Below are 19620 nucleotides of genomic sequence, written 5' to 3' on the forward strand. Positions count from 1 at the left end.
ATACTTTAGCCTCTTTCACATTTCTGGTTTTGGGCAGTACCTTCAAACTGGGCCAAATTTTGTGAAATGATGGTTTGTCTATGGATAGTTGTCTACTGAAGCATAGGTCTAAGACAAAACTGATTTCACCTATGTGTTATATCTGGCTGTAAAAGCATGATACAAAGCATCTCAGTAAATATAATCATGCTTATCTGATTGAAAATAGCACATGTATTAGACTTATTACCTGGTTAGCACAATGGTAAATCCTTATGGGATTTATTCCAGGAAGGCCAAATGGATGCTTCTGACAAAGAAAGTGTCTCCTCTTTGTGAATAGGGATGGCAGAGTATTCATAAACACAGAATGAAATTTAGATTTCTGTAGATAAGTTGCAAAATGCAAAATAGGCAAAAGGATTCTGAATGGATCTGTAAATATATCCTCTTTCATTAGACTGATGTATTAAAATATCATGTGGTTAGCTGTGTGATGTTCTTGCTTGCTAGTGTATGCAGAAATATTTTTGAACTCACTCTTCTGAAAGAGAGATAGAGAAAAGCAGGATTTTGTAACAGAAAAAAAAGAACTTGGTATGATAGTATCAATAATTTCTGCATTAACAGTGTGTTGCCATAGTTTTGAAACATTTCTCATTTCCAAGAAATATATGTATAATTATATCACTGAAGTGCATTGTCAAATTTTAGCACATTGACATTATAGCCAAGATATTGAACAAAACTAATTATCTCTTTCTCAATTTTTAAGATCCAGATTTTAAGGACCTTGGCATTTTGAAACCATTGCCAGGTTGGTATGTTGTTTTGGTTTTTTTTTAACTTGGAGGCCTTTGCACTCTGCTGTAGAAAATATTTTTGTTTGCTGTTCAGGTTTCATTTTTTCTGGTATTTTGTTATTCAGTTTGTGAGTTTGAGATGGGAGGACCTGAAGGAATTGTGGAATCTGTACAAATTGTCAAAGAAGGAAAAGCTTCTGAAACTGAAGCAGTAGACTGTAAATGGTACATCCGAGCACCACCCCGATCCAAGGTCAGTCCTTCATCCACTTGCTGATTTGCCATTTAATTTAAGAAATTGACTTTTCTAATATGTTGTGCATTTCTTAGTACAGTCAGATCTTGTTTAATAACTTTACAGCTTGAACTTGTAAACTATTTTTTTCCTTCTGCTGTGGAAGGGTAATTTGTCATCTCAGCCAAAATAACCTTCTTTCTCTATAAATAATGATGTGGGCAGCGTTAATGTGCTTTTTGTGCCATAAGTAATTTTCTTAAATTCATCTTTAATTTTGCTCATATTTTTAAAGAATCAATGTGTTTTCTTAAGTGGGAGGTAATCTTATCACTTTAATTTTCAATATATTTCAAATACCTCATATAGACACTACTAAGGGAACACTGCTGGCTTCCTAAGGTCTTCATTGTTTCTCATCTGGGAACTGTGAAAATGGAGCCAAGGTAAATTCACATTCCTGTGTATGAGACCTTTAGTTCCTTTGGTTTAGAGCCACAGACAAAAAGAGATAGTGTTCTCATTTCTCTCCCACCACAGTCAGCAAGCCATGCCTTTGTAACAAACAGGAGAGGGTTGCAATTAATTTAACAATTCTTTTCTTGGATTATCTTTGAGTTCCTCTCTTATCTGTGGCTTATCAGTTATTATATGGATTAATTGCTGCTGGCTACATTACTGTTTCTCCTCTCTTTGCAATTGGAACAGCTTTGTGTCTCCCACCTACTTTCATTCACTGAGTTAAAGACAACTCCATATTATATTTATTTCTAGATGTCTTTTATTGGACAGGAAAGGTTTTACAAGGTAGGATTTATATATCCAATAATCTCTGCCGTCTTTAAAGAGATAAGAGTTTTTTGTGTAATCTCAGAGCAGACCGTACTGAATATATCTAACTGTTTCAGCATTTGGTATTGAATAAGGAGGAGGAAGGGTTTCCAGAAGAGAAAAAGTCATTAGTATCAGCATTTTTCTATTGTGAACGTTTAGGAGCGTAGTTGAATAGTTGGCTCATAAAGACTACAGATAAATTATTTCCAGAATATACTTTAATCTCTTTTTTTTTTTTTAACTTTTGGATAAATTCAATATTCATAGAGGTTTTCAATTAAGTAGATGAGTTTCCCACTTTGCTGCAGTAAGTAGCTATAGACATGAAATGACTGAACTGATGAATTATTATTGCATATGTTATATACTTAGGTATTAATAGAAAGAAAACAGGTATTATTATTGCATATGTTATATACTTAGGTATTAATAGAAAGAAAACAGGTAAACACAAAACTAGAATTGTGCTTATTAGAATCAGTACAACTAAATAAGCCAATAAAATTGTCCTATAGTCTTAGTTTCAGTTTATGCTTGGTTAGTCAGATAATGTCATTGTGATATTCTTACTTGATCTAACTCTAAAGTTCTGTACGATTCAAAGTCCTGCTAGAAATGTTTATTTACCTGTAGGATTTATCCACATTTCAGTCGTGATGTAAAAATACAAATTGTGTAGCTGCATGACTGTAAACACAGTGTGTAACAGAAGAATGCCACACTACCACTGTTAATAGAGGATTAAAGACTGTTTCGTTCTTCATGAACTTCTGTACCTGCATTTAGTTGTGTATACCAAGAAGTGTATACCAGCTGAAGAGCATCTGGAAGGGAGAGTGATGAGAGAGTTCTAGAAAACCTGTGGAAACACTGGAAGTTATTTAACGTCATCTAGAAGATTTTGTGAAGGAGCATGATACCAGATAATAAAAGGCTTAATACAATGAGGAAGGAATACTGTGTTGTCCATGTCTATGGGATAAGCCATGGTCCTGCACTCCAAAAGAAAGATTCAGGTTAGATACTAGGGAAGAAAATTTCAAACAGCAGGGAGAGGATTAGGGATGATTGGTTAAGGAAGTTTGTTCAGCCAGCATTGCTACCCGTCTTAAAGTGCAGGTTAGGTAATGAAACATTACTAATCCTACCTGCATTTAGGCAGAAGGGTGGGGTGGGTCATCTCTTGATAAATCTTGCTGCTCCCGTCTTACAGAATTCTCTGGGTAGAGAGATAGGGCAATATAAAAGCATATAAATCAGTGTTTCCTAACATGTGGAGTTGAAAGCTTTTTCAGCAAGCCAGGAAAAAAAAAAAAACAGTTTTCAAGCCTAGATTCATCTTAGAGGGCTAAGTCCAATTTAGCACTTGAACTGGATTCTATTGTCCATATTTTACAGTCAGCTTCCTTTGTGCTTATCTAACCTTGAACTAGCGACATACTCAGTACAATCATTCAGTGACATCATTCTAATTTATGGCAGCTTGCACCTATGAAAGCAGGCTCTCCTGCTAAGAACAGTAAGAACTCAGCAGATGTCTTTAAATCCACATGTTCCTGTACTCTGGGCTGCACAGTTTGTTGCTGGGAACTGTGCCTAAAAGGCCAGAGTTTCTCAGACAGGGTTTGGGTTGGATCTTTACATCTTTAGTTTCTTAATTAAACTGTGCCAGAATGTGGGCTGCTTGCAATTTCATTTGGCTTAAGCTCATCCAATATAAACTGTCTGCAGAAGCAAGATGCAAGTCCTTTCCTTGGTTTGCAGTTCCAGATTCAAGCCAAGTCTGAGCTCAACATATGAGCAATGAGATCAGTCAGAGAGTATGAACTTGAGATGTCTATGTCTGAGCTTCAAACTGACAGTCTGGGTGTAAGGTTGCTGCTATCCTCAGCAAGCTGGAATGGGACAGAGAACAGCACGTTTCTTGCACACACTTAAATAGAGCCGTAACTGATTACCTTAGAGCACAAAAAATAAAATGCTGACAATGCATGCAGAACTGAAACTTTTGGGAAGTGCAGAAGACAGTAGAAGGCAGTTTAAACACGACTTCAATCTATACACAGACCTGGAGCCTTATATTTGACAGTGGCTGGTTGCAAAGTGTGTGTTTCTTGTAATCCTTCGAAGTCAGTTCCTGCTAAGATAGCTGTGAATCTGGAGTTCAGAAATACTGTCGGTTCTGCACTTCATGTAGAAGCTGACTTCAGTTGGTAATCAGAGCGAGAATGGGAAATTAAGAGAGCTGCTGATCGAATGTGCCAACCCACTCAGAACAGTAAAGAGCTGGAGGAACCTCTCCGTCCCCAAATTCTTCACTGTAGAACAAAGCCCAAAGGAGGAAGTGGATAAGCTTATTGCGCTGGGATTTGAAAAACTTCAGAGATATCATTGGCTACAGCAGTGGATCAGCAAGGAATCTCTATTTATGAATAGAAAACAAGAAAATGAAAAGAATGATAGTATTTTCTCACTTTCTGTTAAGGGTGAGATGTTGGAGGATAATATTGACGACACGCATTTTTCGATATTGGATGTGTTAGCAGAGTTTGACAAGACCCCCCAGGAAAACAGAACACATGTTTGTGCTCAAGTAGCTCTCCCTTTGGTGGGTAACTTTCCCAGCAAGGTACCATTGTATCATGCTTGTTCCCCAAGAGGTTTTGTAGAAAAAAACAAGACAGCAGAATTTGACAGTAAAAGTAACAAAACGTGTACAAAGATGGTGTTCTGATGCTTGGAAAAAACAGCAAGCAGTGCTTATAATCAGAAGCTCTGGGCAGCTTGGGAAAGAGCATCCAAACTACAGATAGACAAGCATTAATTTGAATCCAGTCCAGTGGACGTCATCTGTTCAGGAGGAACGAGCAAGAGGTACATTTAGACTGAGCAAATAGTGAGGCTACCCTCCACGTGTACACTACACGAAATAAAATGAAGTTGTAAGCTAGTTAGACAAAGAGATGCTTAATTCTCCTGCCCCACCTGAGCATGCTGCTGAGTGAAGAAGACCTCTTTACAGGTTATAGGACGCAAGACTTAACAAAAAGCTTAAGAAACTGAAAGGATTAGTTAGTGAGTATCTAGTTTTGACATATTATTGCAGAGGAGAGCCGGGCAGGCCCGGCCATGGCAGCTGGGCTGTGGTGGTGGCTGGGCTCGCCCGTGGCCATGGGGCCAGCCCCAGCTTTGGCCAGGCAGCAGCTCGGCGATGCGTGAGGCTGGAGTGGAGAGGCGCGAGGCCAGGCGTGAGCCAAAAGCCCAAGTGGGACCAAGATACTTGCATGTTTACAAAGGATAGGTATTGCTACCTGGTAGAGGCTCTAAATCACTTGTCACTGTTTTCACGGTCGACCTTGTATGCGTGTACCTGACCAAATAGAGAGATGAAGCTTTTGGTTCCAGGTGCCTGACTTCGGACTGACTGTAGTCTGGAGAGAGACTGGGTTGTTGGGCATGCATTGCCTAGACAGTTGGGAGGAAACACGTGGTGAAGCAAATTGCAGAGCTACAAGTCTTTATAAACCAATCTGACTAAACCAAAACATTTTCTGTTCTCACATGTGAAGTGGAAGCTTGTGCTCGTGGATGAAGACCTGCAATAAAAACAGTTTAAGCTGTCAGCACTGGCAGACTAGCATGTCCCTAATTCTTGGAGGTTTCTTAATCAGGTGTAGAAGAGAAGCTTTAAGCAGTACACTAAAATTCAATAGAAGCCATTTGAGTGGTAATTCCTGAAATTTTACAGAAAAGTGAAATTTAGAGACTGAAAAACCAATAGCCAGAGACACTTTCACAGACTTCAGATGAGCTCTGTCTCTGAAGAAGCTCTGAAGCCTCCTAATGTACAGATACTGCAAATAGTATTATGAATGAAAAAACCCCAACATATTTATATGGCATCCCTGGAAGAAGGTGAACAAATTATGTTTAAACAAGTAGAAAATAGTGTTTACATATGTTAAACTATTAAAATCACTTATTTGAAACAGTTTTGTTAGATGCAGACATAAGACAAGCATGTGTGTAGAATCTTGTATGTAGAATCTCTTCTAGCAGGCATGGTAATACACATGCCAGAGTAGCACTGAGAAAAAAACACTTTTAAGTTAGCAAGAATCTATTCCATTCAGGTATAGAAATATAACCAGCCTCAGCATCCTCAAACAAAGAATTTTAGGAAATGTGATAAAAAGAAGCTACTGGTAAAAGTAATAAAACATCTGCCAAAGAGAACAGCAGTATCAGGATGTGATCTACAGTTCTCAGTGTTAAAAAGCAGAACAGCACCAAGGAACTGTAAAGGTTGTCACTTGTGAGCATTTTGCCACTGTACGAGAGAAAAATGAGGATGACTTGACAGTCAGAATAAATGTCAGTTACTGGGGACTCACAGAAATCTGAAGAAACAAATAGGACAAGGCAAAGGAATCCAAAGAGCTTCACTTGTCCACGAAGAAGGTATTTGATGTCTGAGCCTGGCTGTGAATCACAGGCTGTTAGAAGAAGTACCGTATAAGGTTGTCACCTTTGACAGACAGTATTCTCCAAGCCTTAGGAGAGAGGAAAATACAAGGTGTGGAGTTCTCTGTTTGCACAACATGGTCCCAGATTAGGAACAGGAGGCCCAAAAATGTCAAAAAAACCCAAACAAACAAAACTCCACACAGTTAACACTTTTGGGCTGAAATAATGTTGATTAAAAAAAAGTTTAGGATCCAAGCAACAGGACAGGCTACTTGAGAAGACAAATTCAAGTATTGTTAGTAATATGCCTTTTAGGCTGGTATAGTTGTTGTCTTTTTGCCTTGAAGAAGATTAATTAGCGTTGCACAATCTGCTTTAAAAAATGGGACTTCCCAGGCCTAAATATTGGGGGTACCATCTTGAAAGTCCTTTGTTAATCACATAGAGTTGAACAAGATGCAGAATAAAGCAGGCACTGTAACTGATCACTGAGCAATGGGGAAAGACATAGGACCATTTAACCCAGTCCTGTGCTTACAAGAGAATTGAGTGAACCTGGGAGCTGAATGTGCGAAATCTGGATGTTAGGCCCTGATGAAAAGGAGGTTTCTGTCTTACGTCTAAATTACTTTTGGCAGTTGAATGATGGCATTTTGTTTGTTTGGTTTGGTTTGAAGGGACTGAATGTCTGTGTACATATATTAAGTCTGATATGCTGGGATATGGTTTGAAGCTTTTCCTGACTGGCCTGATCAATCATGTTGTCAGCCCTAACCTTCAGTGATTGATTAAAAAGCAGAACTCATCAAAAGTGATTCACTATGAAGAGATTATGATCTGATCATTTTACTGAGGTGATATATTATTCATAGTTTCCAATCATCCTTTTTTTTTTTCCTAATATATGCAGTCAGAGATTTCTGTTGTTTTCAAATTTAAATAAAAAAATAGTGAAACTTACCCAGCATTTCCTTTTTCATTATTATGATGACAATACAAACCTTAAAGGTGACAAGACAATTATTTAAAATGTAATGTGACTGAGTGTAAATTATATATGCCACAGTTGCAGTGAGGCTTTATCAGTTTTGTTGCTAATGGTGTTGGCATTTGCAGTGACATCTCGAAACTCAGTAAAAGCTAATACTTGTGCACTAGCAACCTGTTCTTCTAAGTAATGTGGAACCAATGATTTGAGGAAAGTGTCTTATTAAACCTTTGCAACAAAAATGTGAAAGAAGAAGATATGTTAGTTATGCTGCTTCTTTCAAATAAGATGTTCTCTTCAACAAGAATGTCCTGATTATGCTAATATAATGTGTCAGTATCTATGGCAATGTTATCATCCCAAAAGCTCCCATTGGCATCAATGAAAAATGCTTAATGAAGGCAGATGGTGGCATTTGAGTTTGTGACCTCTTTTTTGTTCACTTGTTTTCTTTTGGGGGAGCAAAGTTTCTTATCCACTGCTGATAGAAGTAATGACTAAGATCTCAGTAAATGAAATAAACGGAAATATTGATATTTTTTCTCTCGCTTTGTGCTTGATTTCTTTTAGTGAGATACACATACCAGTGAAAGTAATGAGAATATTGCCACTGATTTCAGAAAACTATGTATCAGGAACATTTTGCATTAGATAAGAGTTCGTCATATTATCAGTTTTATGCTTTCCCTGGGGAACTCAATTTATTAGTCATTTTCTTCTGCTGGTGTGGGTCTTACAGCCAGTGACAGGAACAATGGCAAATATATAGTAAAAACCATAAAAATTGGCAGAGGTGTGCAGATGCAATTAAATTATTCCAGCTTTTTAAAATAAAATCTGATCCAATATCAGGTTGTCATTTTGTGTAATCAGTTTCCAGTTTTTAAAAATGCACTGCAGTCTTAATCCATAGGTCTGATCCAAATGAGTAAATGGAAAGATACCCACTGATTTCAGTGAGCTTTGACTCAAGTCCTCATTACTTTATATAGAGTTCTGGGAATAGTCATCTCCAAAGAAGCCTATGAGAATGAAACTCCAGCTCACCCCAGAATATCAGGAATTTATTTTCTCTAATTTATGAAACTTCATGCCACTGGAGAAGGTGCCATCTTTCTTCTGAAGGATGGACATAGATTTTTAAGTCAAATATTTCTTTCCAGTGGTTCCAGTACCTATCAAGTCTATATATATTATGTTCTTAGCTGGATTTACCACAACGGGAATGAACTGGTATGACCAACAGCAGAATTCAGGCTTGGGAAGAACTGAAAGTGTTGGCTTCTTCACTGAAAGACTCAAACTGAAATGCTAAATTATTGTTCTCCCAGTTCCTTCTCAGCATTTGTAACTGCTGCTCTAAGAAATATCTTATTATTTTATAAGGCTAGTGTGCCACCAGAAACTAGAGAATGTCAAATGATAAGCCCATAGAAATAAGACTTTGGCTGTACTGTTATACGAACAATCTGTTTGAACAGATCAGGAATAATTGATGAATGCTGGAAATTGCTGTGAGAGCTGGTATTTTATAACCACAGTGAGGATTAGCACACATTTCTTGTAAGAATGAAAAGGGATATAAATTACATCTCAGTACTGAAATGGGATACTCTATACAAGATATATGTGTGCTTATATATACATATACACACATACATATGTACATATTAATGTAGAGAGAGAGAGATATATAAGAGAGCAGGGCAGAAATAGAGAACAAGTGAGGAAGTGTAAGAGGTCTTTCCCCCATTAGGTAAAGTATAGTTTTACTATCGTTCTGCAGTCAGAATAAGATAATTTTTTTCTGGAGTAGGTAAGAGCTTTCCTGAAGAGTGGAATAAGATAAAAATATGACATATGCACATTGCATTACATCTGTGTGGTCTATCATATCTATATATGGTATATTGTAACATACAGATGGTATACATACGATACGCATATAAAAGTAATGATCCATGACAATAACATGTCAGAAGCCTTCTGTGCTTTCCTGTGAGACATTTATCTGACATGCTTTACTTTCTGGAAAACAGTCATGTGTATACAATATTGCATATAATCAGCTGCAGAAGGTTTTTATTGCATTACCTGTGACAAAGTTGGCAAGCACTGAAGCGCCCATCTGAAGCAGGCTGCTTCTGTTAGTGGAGGAAAAAAAAGCAAAGTGCACCTTTAACTCCCTGTTGTAAGCGAAACGTTATGCAGGGATGGACTATGGACTATCCAGCCTCACATGAGAGGCTGGGTGCCAAGGTTTCACAGTGATGAGGTTTACCTTACAGGCTAAGGTAGTCAGGTATCAGCAAGACAGAAATGCTCTAAATAGCTGGAAACCACCAAGAACAAGGGTTTGGAGCATGAGAAGGAATAAAGGGTCAGGTGCCTGAGCACCTGGGAAAGGGAGGAAGAGAGCAGAGAATGAAAGAGGGACTTGTAAAGGGATGTAGCCAGTGCAGAGGAACTTCAGAAATGCATTTTCTGCACTCGAGAAATCTTCAGAATTCAAAACAAGCCTTTAAGTATGACTTCACCAAGGAAGTAAGCAAAGATTTAGCAGGAATGGAAACTGCATGTCCCCCAGTAGGAGAGGAAACAGCAAGACATTTCAAGACAACACATTTATAAAAAGTGGTGGATACTGTGAGACAATTTCAGCAATGCTGGGTGACTGAACTCTAGCAATTTTTCATTCCACTGCAGGGGTGGAGTGACCAGTAAATGAAACAAAAAACACTATAAAAAGTATTCCCTGATATAAGATATTGCCATCTGAATATTACTTTGTGTATTGCTGTTAACTGTTCCATTTTGTAGAGATCAATACAAGCAGCTTCCTTAATTTATAGTATTTAAAGGCCAGGACATATGGTGAGAATAGAACTCACTTAGCTGCAACTGAATTGAAATATATTCCTCAGAGTTCTTCTGGAGAATGGGAATGTTGGAACATAAGTAAAGATTACTGTAAGAAATAATGTACTAGAAAAAGGTGAGGCAAGCAAAATGAAACTTAGTATACCAAATTTCATATAATAGTAAAAATTCTTTTACAAATATTCTTTTCAGAGAGACCAGTTGCAAAGCGTAACAAGGAATGGAAAGGTACCATAATATACTACCTGAAAAGGCTCCTTTAAAAATCCGTGCTATTATTAAACAGTGGCAGATTGCTTAATAGCACATAATTCTCAAACCATAAGAGCTGTAATATATTAATGAGGTGAAGTGGTGAGTCCTATTGCTACTAGGATATGCTGTGTTTGTGTACTTTACGCAAATCCAGAGAAGCTTTTTCAGCAGTTGTTCCAGGCATGTAAAAAACTACCTGAAGTTAACAAGATTGTTTGTAAAGAAGTATATCTGATGTCTAATACAGTGAAGTTTCTTTTTGGTTATTTTTTTCAAGTGAACACGCATATAGCTGGGTGCTGGATATATTTACTGGCTTTTTATGTTATTTCTGCCCTACTTCACCTTTCTGTATCATTCTCCTGAAGTCTCCTGGGTACGCTTGGCAGTTTGATTATGTATCATGTGTCTATTGAAAATATTACTTGCCTTCTCTGTTACTGGAATATTTGATGTTGCTTGTATTATCAGTTGCTTTTAAAATGAGTGGGGTTTTCCTATTAAAGTCCATATAGAGTTGAATATAAAATAATAGCATTTTTTCCTCACCCCTGCATCTTTTTTGGGTAGATTTAAAGAGTTCTTTGCAAAGGGCAATACATCTATTACTTTTATGAGAGAACTTAGCTTGTATGCAAGAGACATTTCCTAAAAAGCTTTCCAGGTTTCTAGCAGTTTCCACAAAATACGTTTGATTTCACCCCTGTTAAATTATGAAGATATATACCATAAGGCTTTGTTTAGAAAAGCTGAAATGGTGACCACGTTGCTTGAGGAAACATAAAAAGATTGATGATTGAGTTCTGTCTGGCTCCCAGATTCTCACTTCCTGAATCAGTGTAGCTGAGACATCTCACAAAGATGACACATATTGACTCTGGGGAGGGAGCAGCAATTATTTGCCTTATTATTTTCCATGTCAGGCAAGTAATAGAGCAATATTGTGCCAGCCAGTGAAAGAAGAAATTTCTAGCTTGTCTGTCCTTCAGCTTGAAGGTCTGTTGTATATAATTCTCAAAGATGCCTATATATTTGGAGATTAGGACCTTACTGAAAAGAAGAATAAAAATATCTAGATCTTCCACTAGATTCTACTTTGAAGCAAGATAAAATACCTGGAAGTATAAACAGTGCCTAGTTTCTGTATTAATGCCCTTCCAGGGAAGTGGCCTATGGATCATGAGCTCCAGAAAAATTATTTTGATGGTGGTGGTGTGTAGTTTTTCTCCCACAAGGTAGAGCAAATGTATTTAATGTTTGTTTAGTCATTCTCAATATCTGTACATGTTGCGTTTGTTGTTTGCTTGTTTCATAGATCTATTTGCGATTCTTGGACTATGAGATGCAGAATTCCAATGAATGCAAAAGGAATTTTGTAGCTGTCTATGATGGAAGCAGCGCTGTGGAGGATTTGAAAGCAAAGTTTTGCAGCACCGTTGCTAATGATGTAATGCTGCGGACAGGTCTGGGTGTAATCCGCATGTGGGCAGATGAAGGCAGTCGAAATAGCCGATTCCAGATGCTCTTCACATCTTTCCAAGAACGTAAGACCCTAATCAATACGTCCACCTTTCAGTTTGTTAAATGATACAAGTCCCAAAAACTGTTAATGTTTTATTTGTGCAGAGTGGTCACTGAAGAATGTTCCCAAACAAGCTATGTAAATATTCAGAACAGTTTTTATTCCAAGCATTTATAGTGTGCAATAATTTGTAATGCAGTAGATAGAGCGCAGGATTCAGAGACAGGAAGACAGGTACAAGTAGTCACGACCTGTCTAGTTGTATGACTGTGACTTTTATCTGACACCCAAGCTACCGGGCTGCTCTGTCTCAGTTTTCCCATACATGACATGGAAAATAATAGAGCTCTGAAGGTTTTTATCAAGCCTGATCCTTTTCTATGAATTGGATTTTTAGATCTCATTATGATGGGTGTTTGAAAAGCACCTTATGATTATTTTATCACAGGTGATGGGTGTGTTTGTGCATATTCCAGAATGCATATATCAATAAAAGCATGTGTCAGATATTGTTAAGCAAGGAATTTAGGGGTTTTTTGTAGTAAGAGAAGTTTTGTAGAACTTACATGATATTTTGGTTAATATTCTGTCTACGCACCTTGCCTGCATTCATATGTGTACATGATTTCTAGACTCAGATAATAAGCAAAACAGCCTTTGAAAGAAACAAAAGGTAGTTCTAGCCAGTTTAAAAAAAAATAAACAAACCACAAAAAAACCTCAACAAAACCCAATAACCCCATTCACTTAAAATGGGTAATCACAGGTAATCACCTGTGAAAGATACCGATTTGTTTTCTTTGATGAAAATAATGCATATTTGGTCTCTTAAGGAAGGAGTATACACATTTATTTTCACATGCTGATTCATGTTGATTTTTAATGTATTTTTTGGTTTGCACATCACATGTCTGACAGGCAGATTTCTGCGCGGCTGTCAGCGGTTGGAATGAAGGCACAATCCTACCAAACACATTCTTCATCTGTATTCTGTGTGTGTGTACTCTGCAACGAGGCAGGGAGACTCTGTTGAGAACAGCCTCTGTAATTCCTTAATTATGGCTCTGATTAAAAATTTCTGACAGTCTACATGCCTGAAGCTGCATACGCCACTGTACTCTCACACTGCAGCCTTAGGGTGGATTATATTTTTCTTGTCTGTAAATCAGGCCAGGGCCTAAAAGATATTGAGAACCCTCAGTTGAGATGATACTGCCCTTTTCTCATTTCTGCAACTGGAGATGTCTTGAATATTCAAGATCTGATTCATTTTTTTCACAAGGCATCCTGGTCTGTTACCTTAGAAACAACTGCACTGGAGGTTCACAGCATATAAAGAACTGGAGAGTGAAGCACTATGATGACTAAGTTGAAATGAAGGTTTGAATAAGTGTGTGTTTGCAAGGCTTTCATATTTTAAAGGAAAATAAGGAAAAATGTGGTTTTTTCTCATATAGTATTCCTAATATATTTACCTGACATGCTACATCTTACCAGCTACTCCGTTCCTGTAAACAGACGATAGTTTATACTGCAGGGTATTCTGACTGGGAAGTTGAAAACATTAACATGATGTGTTTTCTGTAAATTTATTCTGAACAGTCATTGCACGCTAAAAGCTGAAAATTTATTAAGGGCTAAATTGTGCTTTGAGATATGTATACGCAGCCTGCTCATAAATAGCAGAAGCAACTGCATCTGTGGTTTTAATGCTGGGAATTGACTTTAAAGATTTAAAGGTGATGCAGACTGTACTTTCTGTGCCATGTCAGTTGTCCGTAAGTGCTGCCCTATGCCGCAGACGGGTGCTGGCTGTCAGGAGTCAGCTGGAGCAGATGTCCAGCGTGCGCACTGCGAGACACAGCTCAGAGCATGTAGCTGCAACGTCTTTCAGCAGTCTGTGGGAATAATTAGATGATCTGCATGGAAGAGAAGAAATGTCAGACCTCATTCAGGGAGATGTGCATCAGGGAACAGGCACCTGTGTCTCTACTTGGGGACAAAGAAAGAAGAAAAAAGCTATTTTGTTCACCTAGAGCTGAGAAAGAAACAAAATTGATGTTGTGGTTATGTGCATGGGAAAGAGTGACAGAGTAAAATTCCTGTCTTTACTGTTGCTGTGGGGATGACCAGGAGGTGTTGCGATATGTAGCTCCCCAAGTTCCTCTCCTTAGTGTGAAGTTGTCGAGATTGTGAGTCTTCCCTTACACAAAGCTCTGTGAACTGGAAGTGCTTTTTTTGTGGAAACAGGCTACTTAGCCTGAGGAACGTTTTCTTTCTGTGCCAGTCTGTTCAGTGTTAATTCTTGTTATAGAGCCGTGTCCTGGGGACTTGACATTTGTGTAGAACAGAGAAATTTTGAAGAGATTTCTTATGTGATTATTTTCATATGGTTTGATCAGTGTGCTCCACTTACATTTGAAATACATGTCTTTTTTCGCTGGCGTCCAAAAAGTGGTCTTACAAGTTTCCAAACCTCTAGCAGTGATGCTCTGCAGAGCAGCAGTGCTATAAATATGTCTGAAGGAAAGGAATACAATGCAAGAAGTTGTTAAATTTCCTATGCCAGAAAACCAGTAATGATTCTCACAACATCAAAATAGTAGTAGAGCTCTAAGTAACACTTAATAACCAATTAATTCGTAATAGCTGGTAATTTAGAGTGATGATCTGATATTTCATGATCAGTATTATTAGCTGTTCTAACTATCATTATGGGTTTTGTCTGCTTATGTCCTTACCTTTTTAATCTTTAATATATCTTCTAAGCATATATATCTAATCATACTTTTGTGTATGGTAGTCACTGCCTACAATAGACTTTGAATATCCAATAAATTAATTTAAGAATCAGAAAAAGGAAAACAAGAAAGCTGCTATCATCAAAAGGTGTCTGTTCTTCTGGTAAGAAGACTTGAAAAATGACTCTTTGTTTTTTCACCCGCTGACTAACTGTTCATTTCATTTTCCATGACTCTGAGAGTGATCTCCAGCCTGATTAATGACAGACATGCTACACCTACAGCTTCTTCAAAGAGCTGCTCCTGAGCAGACACACCTACGCTTTAACCTAAAAGCAGATTCGTAGGAGCAGGGTGTATGGGATAAGAGAAAATCCCTCTGTATGCACAACAGGCAGGACATTTGTTCTCTCACCTCTGACTGCTATTTGGTAGCACTGCTTCCTTCTCCATCCCTAGCCCTGCATCACGAACTCCAGACCAGAAAAATACCATTCCTTCTCTTATTTTGTTGCCCCTTTGAGCTCTAATCCTGTTTTCAAAGCTTTTCTAAAGAAGCACAAGTTCTATCATTTTCTTTTTATTAACAAAACCTGTATTTGGATAGAAATCTAAGGCCATGGTTAGAAGAGTAGTGCATAGCTTTATTGAGTAACAGCACTCAAGTCCTTGTTTACAGCCAGAATCCCTGAAGATGCTCACCCCAACTTGGGCAATTCTCTAATGGGGAAAAAGCACTGCAGGTATGCAGTATTAAGGACTGTGTTTGTTGTGGTAATGCAAAGGGAACTCCTGAGAAAGGGAACAACAAAGCGATAAGTGAAACTCATGCGAAGAGATGATTTCCTTTTGCAAGGACTTAGGAGTGTAAATAGTTTGCTGGTTTTGCTCCTTGCTTCCATTCTAATATAGGAAAAAGAAAACTTTGGGATTGCCTCCTTACTGGTGAGCACTCATCTGTGATTTTCTTCCCCTCTGTGCTATTTGCAGCTATCCCTAGTGAAAAACACTCACTGGCTAAGCATCCCAATGACCCTCTGACCCTGAACAAAATAAATGTTTGTGGTGCCTAGAGTGTATAAACTGAACACAGACTGGAGCTCTGAGCACATGCTCCTGAGCTGCCAATCTCGGGTGCGTTCATGTATCAAAAAAACCCCATGAAACCACACATAAGAGTATTTTAAAGACTAGATTATCGATGTGCATCTGGTATTAAATATCTGTAAAAGTTACATTTATCTTGAACAGAGCTGTCTGAAGGTGGCTGAGAAGGAAAATTCGGTATTAAGCACATTTCATTTTCAAGTTTCTAAGAGCTGTAGTTTAATAAGATTATTTTTTTTTTCATTAGTGGCAAATGAAAAGATAAGTAATTTTACTTCAGGTAATATACTTGTAGTGTATGGTACTAAAACCACCTTAATAATTTTATAATTTTCGTAAAGTGAAACAGTCTCTCAGTATGACTGATGAACTGTTCCTTGGAGAGGCTGAGAGAAAACTTCTTCCTCTGTTTCAAGGATGATTCAAGGAACACCTAAAGAATTTCATTTTTCTTTCTCTTGTGAAGGAAAGCAAGCTCTATTTTTCAGTAAGAAACAGTGGGAAAATCCAAATGATCTACACTTAAAGAATTCATATGCAGAGCGTGATGCAATGAGCTATCTTGAGTACGTGAGGACTAGGTGTGAAATGTCTAACAAGTTTGCTGTAAAATATTTCTCACATCTAACCATTGTTAAGATTTCAGAATTTTCCCATTCACCCTCAGGAGAAAGCAAGACCTCTCAAAAATGCTATGACAAGAAGGGAAGGGGGGAAAAGAGAGAAGCCTAAAAATAGCAAGTAGGGCAGGGCATTCATCTAAGATTAGGGAGTCACGGACTGAAATCCTTGTCTTGAAACAGGCTCAAAGGGTAAATCCACACGGTTCAATGAAGTACGATGTAGACACCCAAGCCAGCTTGCTCAGAGCTAGTTCACACCCTAGAAGCAAAGGAGTTGCACTAACTCTGCATGGTGCTGAGAACAGCGTAAGTGCACTGGGGAAAGCACTGCACTGAAGTGGAACAGCCAGACTTCACACCAGGTCCATAAGAAGTCAGCTTTTGGCTTCATCTTGTAAACATGTTTTGACCTGGCTGTGTTTGCATTTTATACCCAAAGTATCCTGTAATGCCCAATAAAATGGTGCTCAACACACACAGATAATGTATTTTATTGTTAATGTCATAACATCACAATAGTACAATAATTATTCATAGCACACAGAATATTTAATTGCTGTAGTGTTTTACAAATATTGTTATTTTATAGTATAAATGTCCGTGTATTACTCGTGATTATTTATTTATTGTCTCAGTGAAAGCGATATTTTTTAAAATATAAAATATGACTGCTTATTTCATGTTTGTAAACATGCCATATGGAAGAACTATTAACGCTCTTTTTGTTTCTCTGCCTTAGGGCTATTCACGATTAAAAGAATTTATGATCGTTTTGCCTTGATCAATGAAAAAGTATAGATTATTGGCTCCATGTGTATTCCCAAAACCTTCCAGTAGTAAGAAAACATAGACAAATCCATTGGCTCAATTTTTATAAATTTTGAGAGCAGTAACCTTCAAATACTAACCTCAGGGTTTTTTTAATATTGTGATGGTAACCTTATGGAAATATGATCATTATAACAATCCCCTAACTTGTACTACAAACAAAATATATTTACATGCCAGAAGTAGGGTTATTACTACAGGATTTTTTAAAGTACAGATTTCCTAAACCTGAAAAAAACTCTGCGATATCATGTCTATTCCTGTTAACTCACTTGCTTATATATCTTCTAGGATAAGTGCACCATCTTGTGTTCAGTATAAATACTTGTTGCAAAGCAGACGTTACATTATAATTAATTCAGTAACTATAAAATCTGTTTGTATATTAAGATACACATACGACACAAATTTTTAAAAAGAAAATATTATTGTTAAAAATACTGTAGAATGAAAGCGTTTAAAATTTTTCATTTTGTATATATCACTTTATATAAACTATAATTTTATATAAAAATAATTATTGGTTCAAATCCAAACTGGAAAAAGAACCTTTAATAATAATTTTTTTCTTTAATTAGTGTTTTAATTTAAATTATAGTGTTTTCATGCTGTTAAAATCCAACAATTTATCAAAGACTTGAAGCTATTAAAATACATCAGGTTGAATTATATGTATAGTTCTAATTTGCTTGCTTGTGTTATAATCAATTTGAATTGTTCATTGTGCTGAATATGCTATCTCACTTATTTCTAGGCCAGTACCTTGGCAGAGCTTGACTCAAGGCAGCTTTGGGACACAGGAGAAATAACATAACTGTGTGTTCCCAGCTGTTACTTTAATTATGACGCCATCTCTTCAGAGAGTCACAGAAGGGTTGAGGATGGAAGGGACTCCGGGATATGGTCTAGTCCAATCCTGCTCAAAGCAGGGTCAGCTGCAGCAGGTTGCTCAGGGTTGTGTCCAGTTGGGTTTTGAATATCTTCAATGATGGAGACTCCACAACCCCTCTGGGAAGCCAAGCGCCTGCACAGTGTTTGACCAGCCTCAAAGTAAAAGTTTGTTCTTGCATTTAAGGGGAATTCGCTGTATTTCATTTAGTGCTCATTGCTTCTTGTCATGCCACTGGGCACCGCTGAGAAGAGCCTGGTGCTGTCTTCTTTACTCCCTCCCATCAGGTATTTGTACACATTGATGAGAGTCCCCACAAGCCTTCTCTTCTCCAGGCTGAACAGTCTCAGCTCTCTCAGCCTCTCCTCATGTCAGATGATCCAACCCTTTAATGGTCTTTGTGGCCCTTTGTTGGACTCGCTCCACTACATCCATGTCTCCCTTGTGCTGAGGAGCCCAGAACTGGACATAGTACTGCAGATGTGGCCTCGCTGGGGCTGAGTAGAGGGGAAGGATCACATCTCTCAACCTGCTGACAATGCTCTTTCTAATGCAGCCCAGGATACTGGTGGCCTTCCTTGCCACAAGGGCACATTGCTGGCTTATCGTCAGCTTACTGCACATCAGCACCTTTTCTGCAGACTTGCTTTCCAGATGGTCAATCCCCAGCACATACTGGTGCTTGAAGTTATTCCTCCCCAGGCACACGACTTTGCATTTCCTTTTGTTGATCTGCTTGAAGTTCCTGTTTCCCCAACCTATTGAGGCCCATCTGTACAAACACCCAGCCCAACCACTTGGTCTATCAACCAGGCCTCCCACTTTTGCACTGCCTGCGAACTTGTTGAGGATACATTCTGTCCCATCATCCAGGATATTAACGAAGAGGTTAAAGCGTATGGGCCTCAGTACTGACCCTTGGTGTACATCACTAATGACTGGCCTCCAGCTAGACTTCGTGGTACTGATCACAACTTTTTGAGCTTGGCAGTTCAGCCAGTTTCAGTCCAACTCACAGTCTATTTATCTAGCCCATATTCATCACTTTGTCTATCAGGATATTATGGGAAACAGTGTTGGAATCTTTTCTTAAGTAGAGAAACAATGTCCACTGCTCTCCCCTCACTCATCAAGCCAGTCATCCAGTTGTAGAAGGCTGTCACGTTGGTCAAGCATCATTTCCCTTTCATAAGTCCATGCAGACAGCACTCTTCTTCTCCTTCATGTGTTTGGAAATGGTTTTCAGGATTATTTGCTCTGTCACCTTCCCAGGGATCGAGATGAGGCTGACTGACCTGTAGCTCTCAGGATTCTCCTTCTCACCTTTCTCAAAGACGGGGCAACATCTGCTTTCTTCCAGTCCTCAGAAACCTCCCCCGATCACCATGACCTTTCAGAGATAATCAAGAGTGGCCTCGTAATGACATTAGCCAGCTACTGGGGGCATCACATCAGAGCCCATGGGCTCG

At 38.2% G+C, this 19620-nt stretch overlaps 1 protein-coding gene across 8 annotated transcripts in view; it reads left to right on the forward strand.

Annotated features, from left to right (window-relative positions):
- Nucleotides 1-19620, forward strand: part of NETO1 (neuropilin and tolloid like 1) — a 70369-nt gene that overhangs the window by 38224 nt on the left and 12525 nt on the right. For 6 of the 8 annotated variants that reach the window (XR_011323934.1, XM_069778867.1, XM_069778866.1 and 3 more), the window contains exons 5-7: nt 755-796; nt 908-1035; nt 11757-11985. Coding sequence is in view for 7 of the 8 variants with exons in the window: in XM_069778867.1 (XP_069634968.1) it covers nt 755-796; nt 908-1035; nt 11757-11985 (399 nt within the window). In the remaining variant the exon portion in view is untranslated. Of the gene's footprint in view, nt 1-754; nt 797-876; nt 1036-11756; nt 11986-19620 lie in introns of those variants that run through there. The other 2 variants (XM_069778871.1, XM_069778872.1) reach the window with 2 other exon arrangements.

This window comes from Haliaeetus albicilla, chromosome 3 (assembly GCF_947461875.1).
Source record: "Haliaeetus albicilla chromosome 3, bHalAlb1.1, whole genome shotgun sequence".
Taxonomy (NCBI): Eukaryota; Metazoa; Chordata; class Aves; order Accipitriformes; family Accipitridae; genus Haliaeetus; species Haliaeetus albicilla.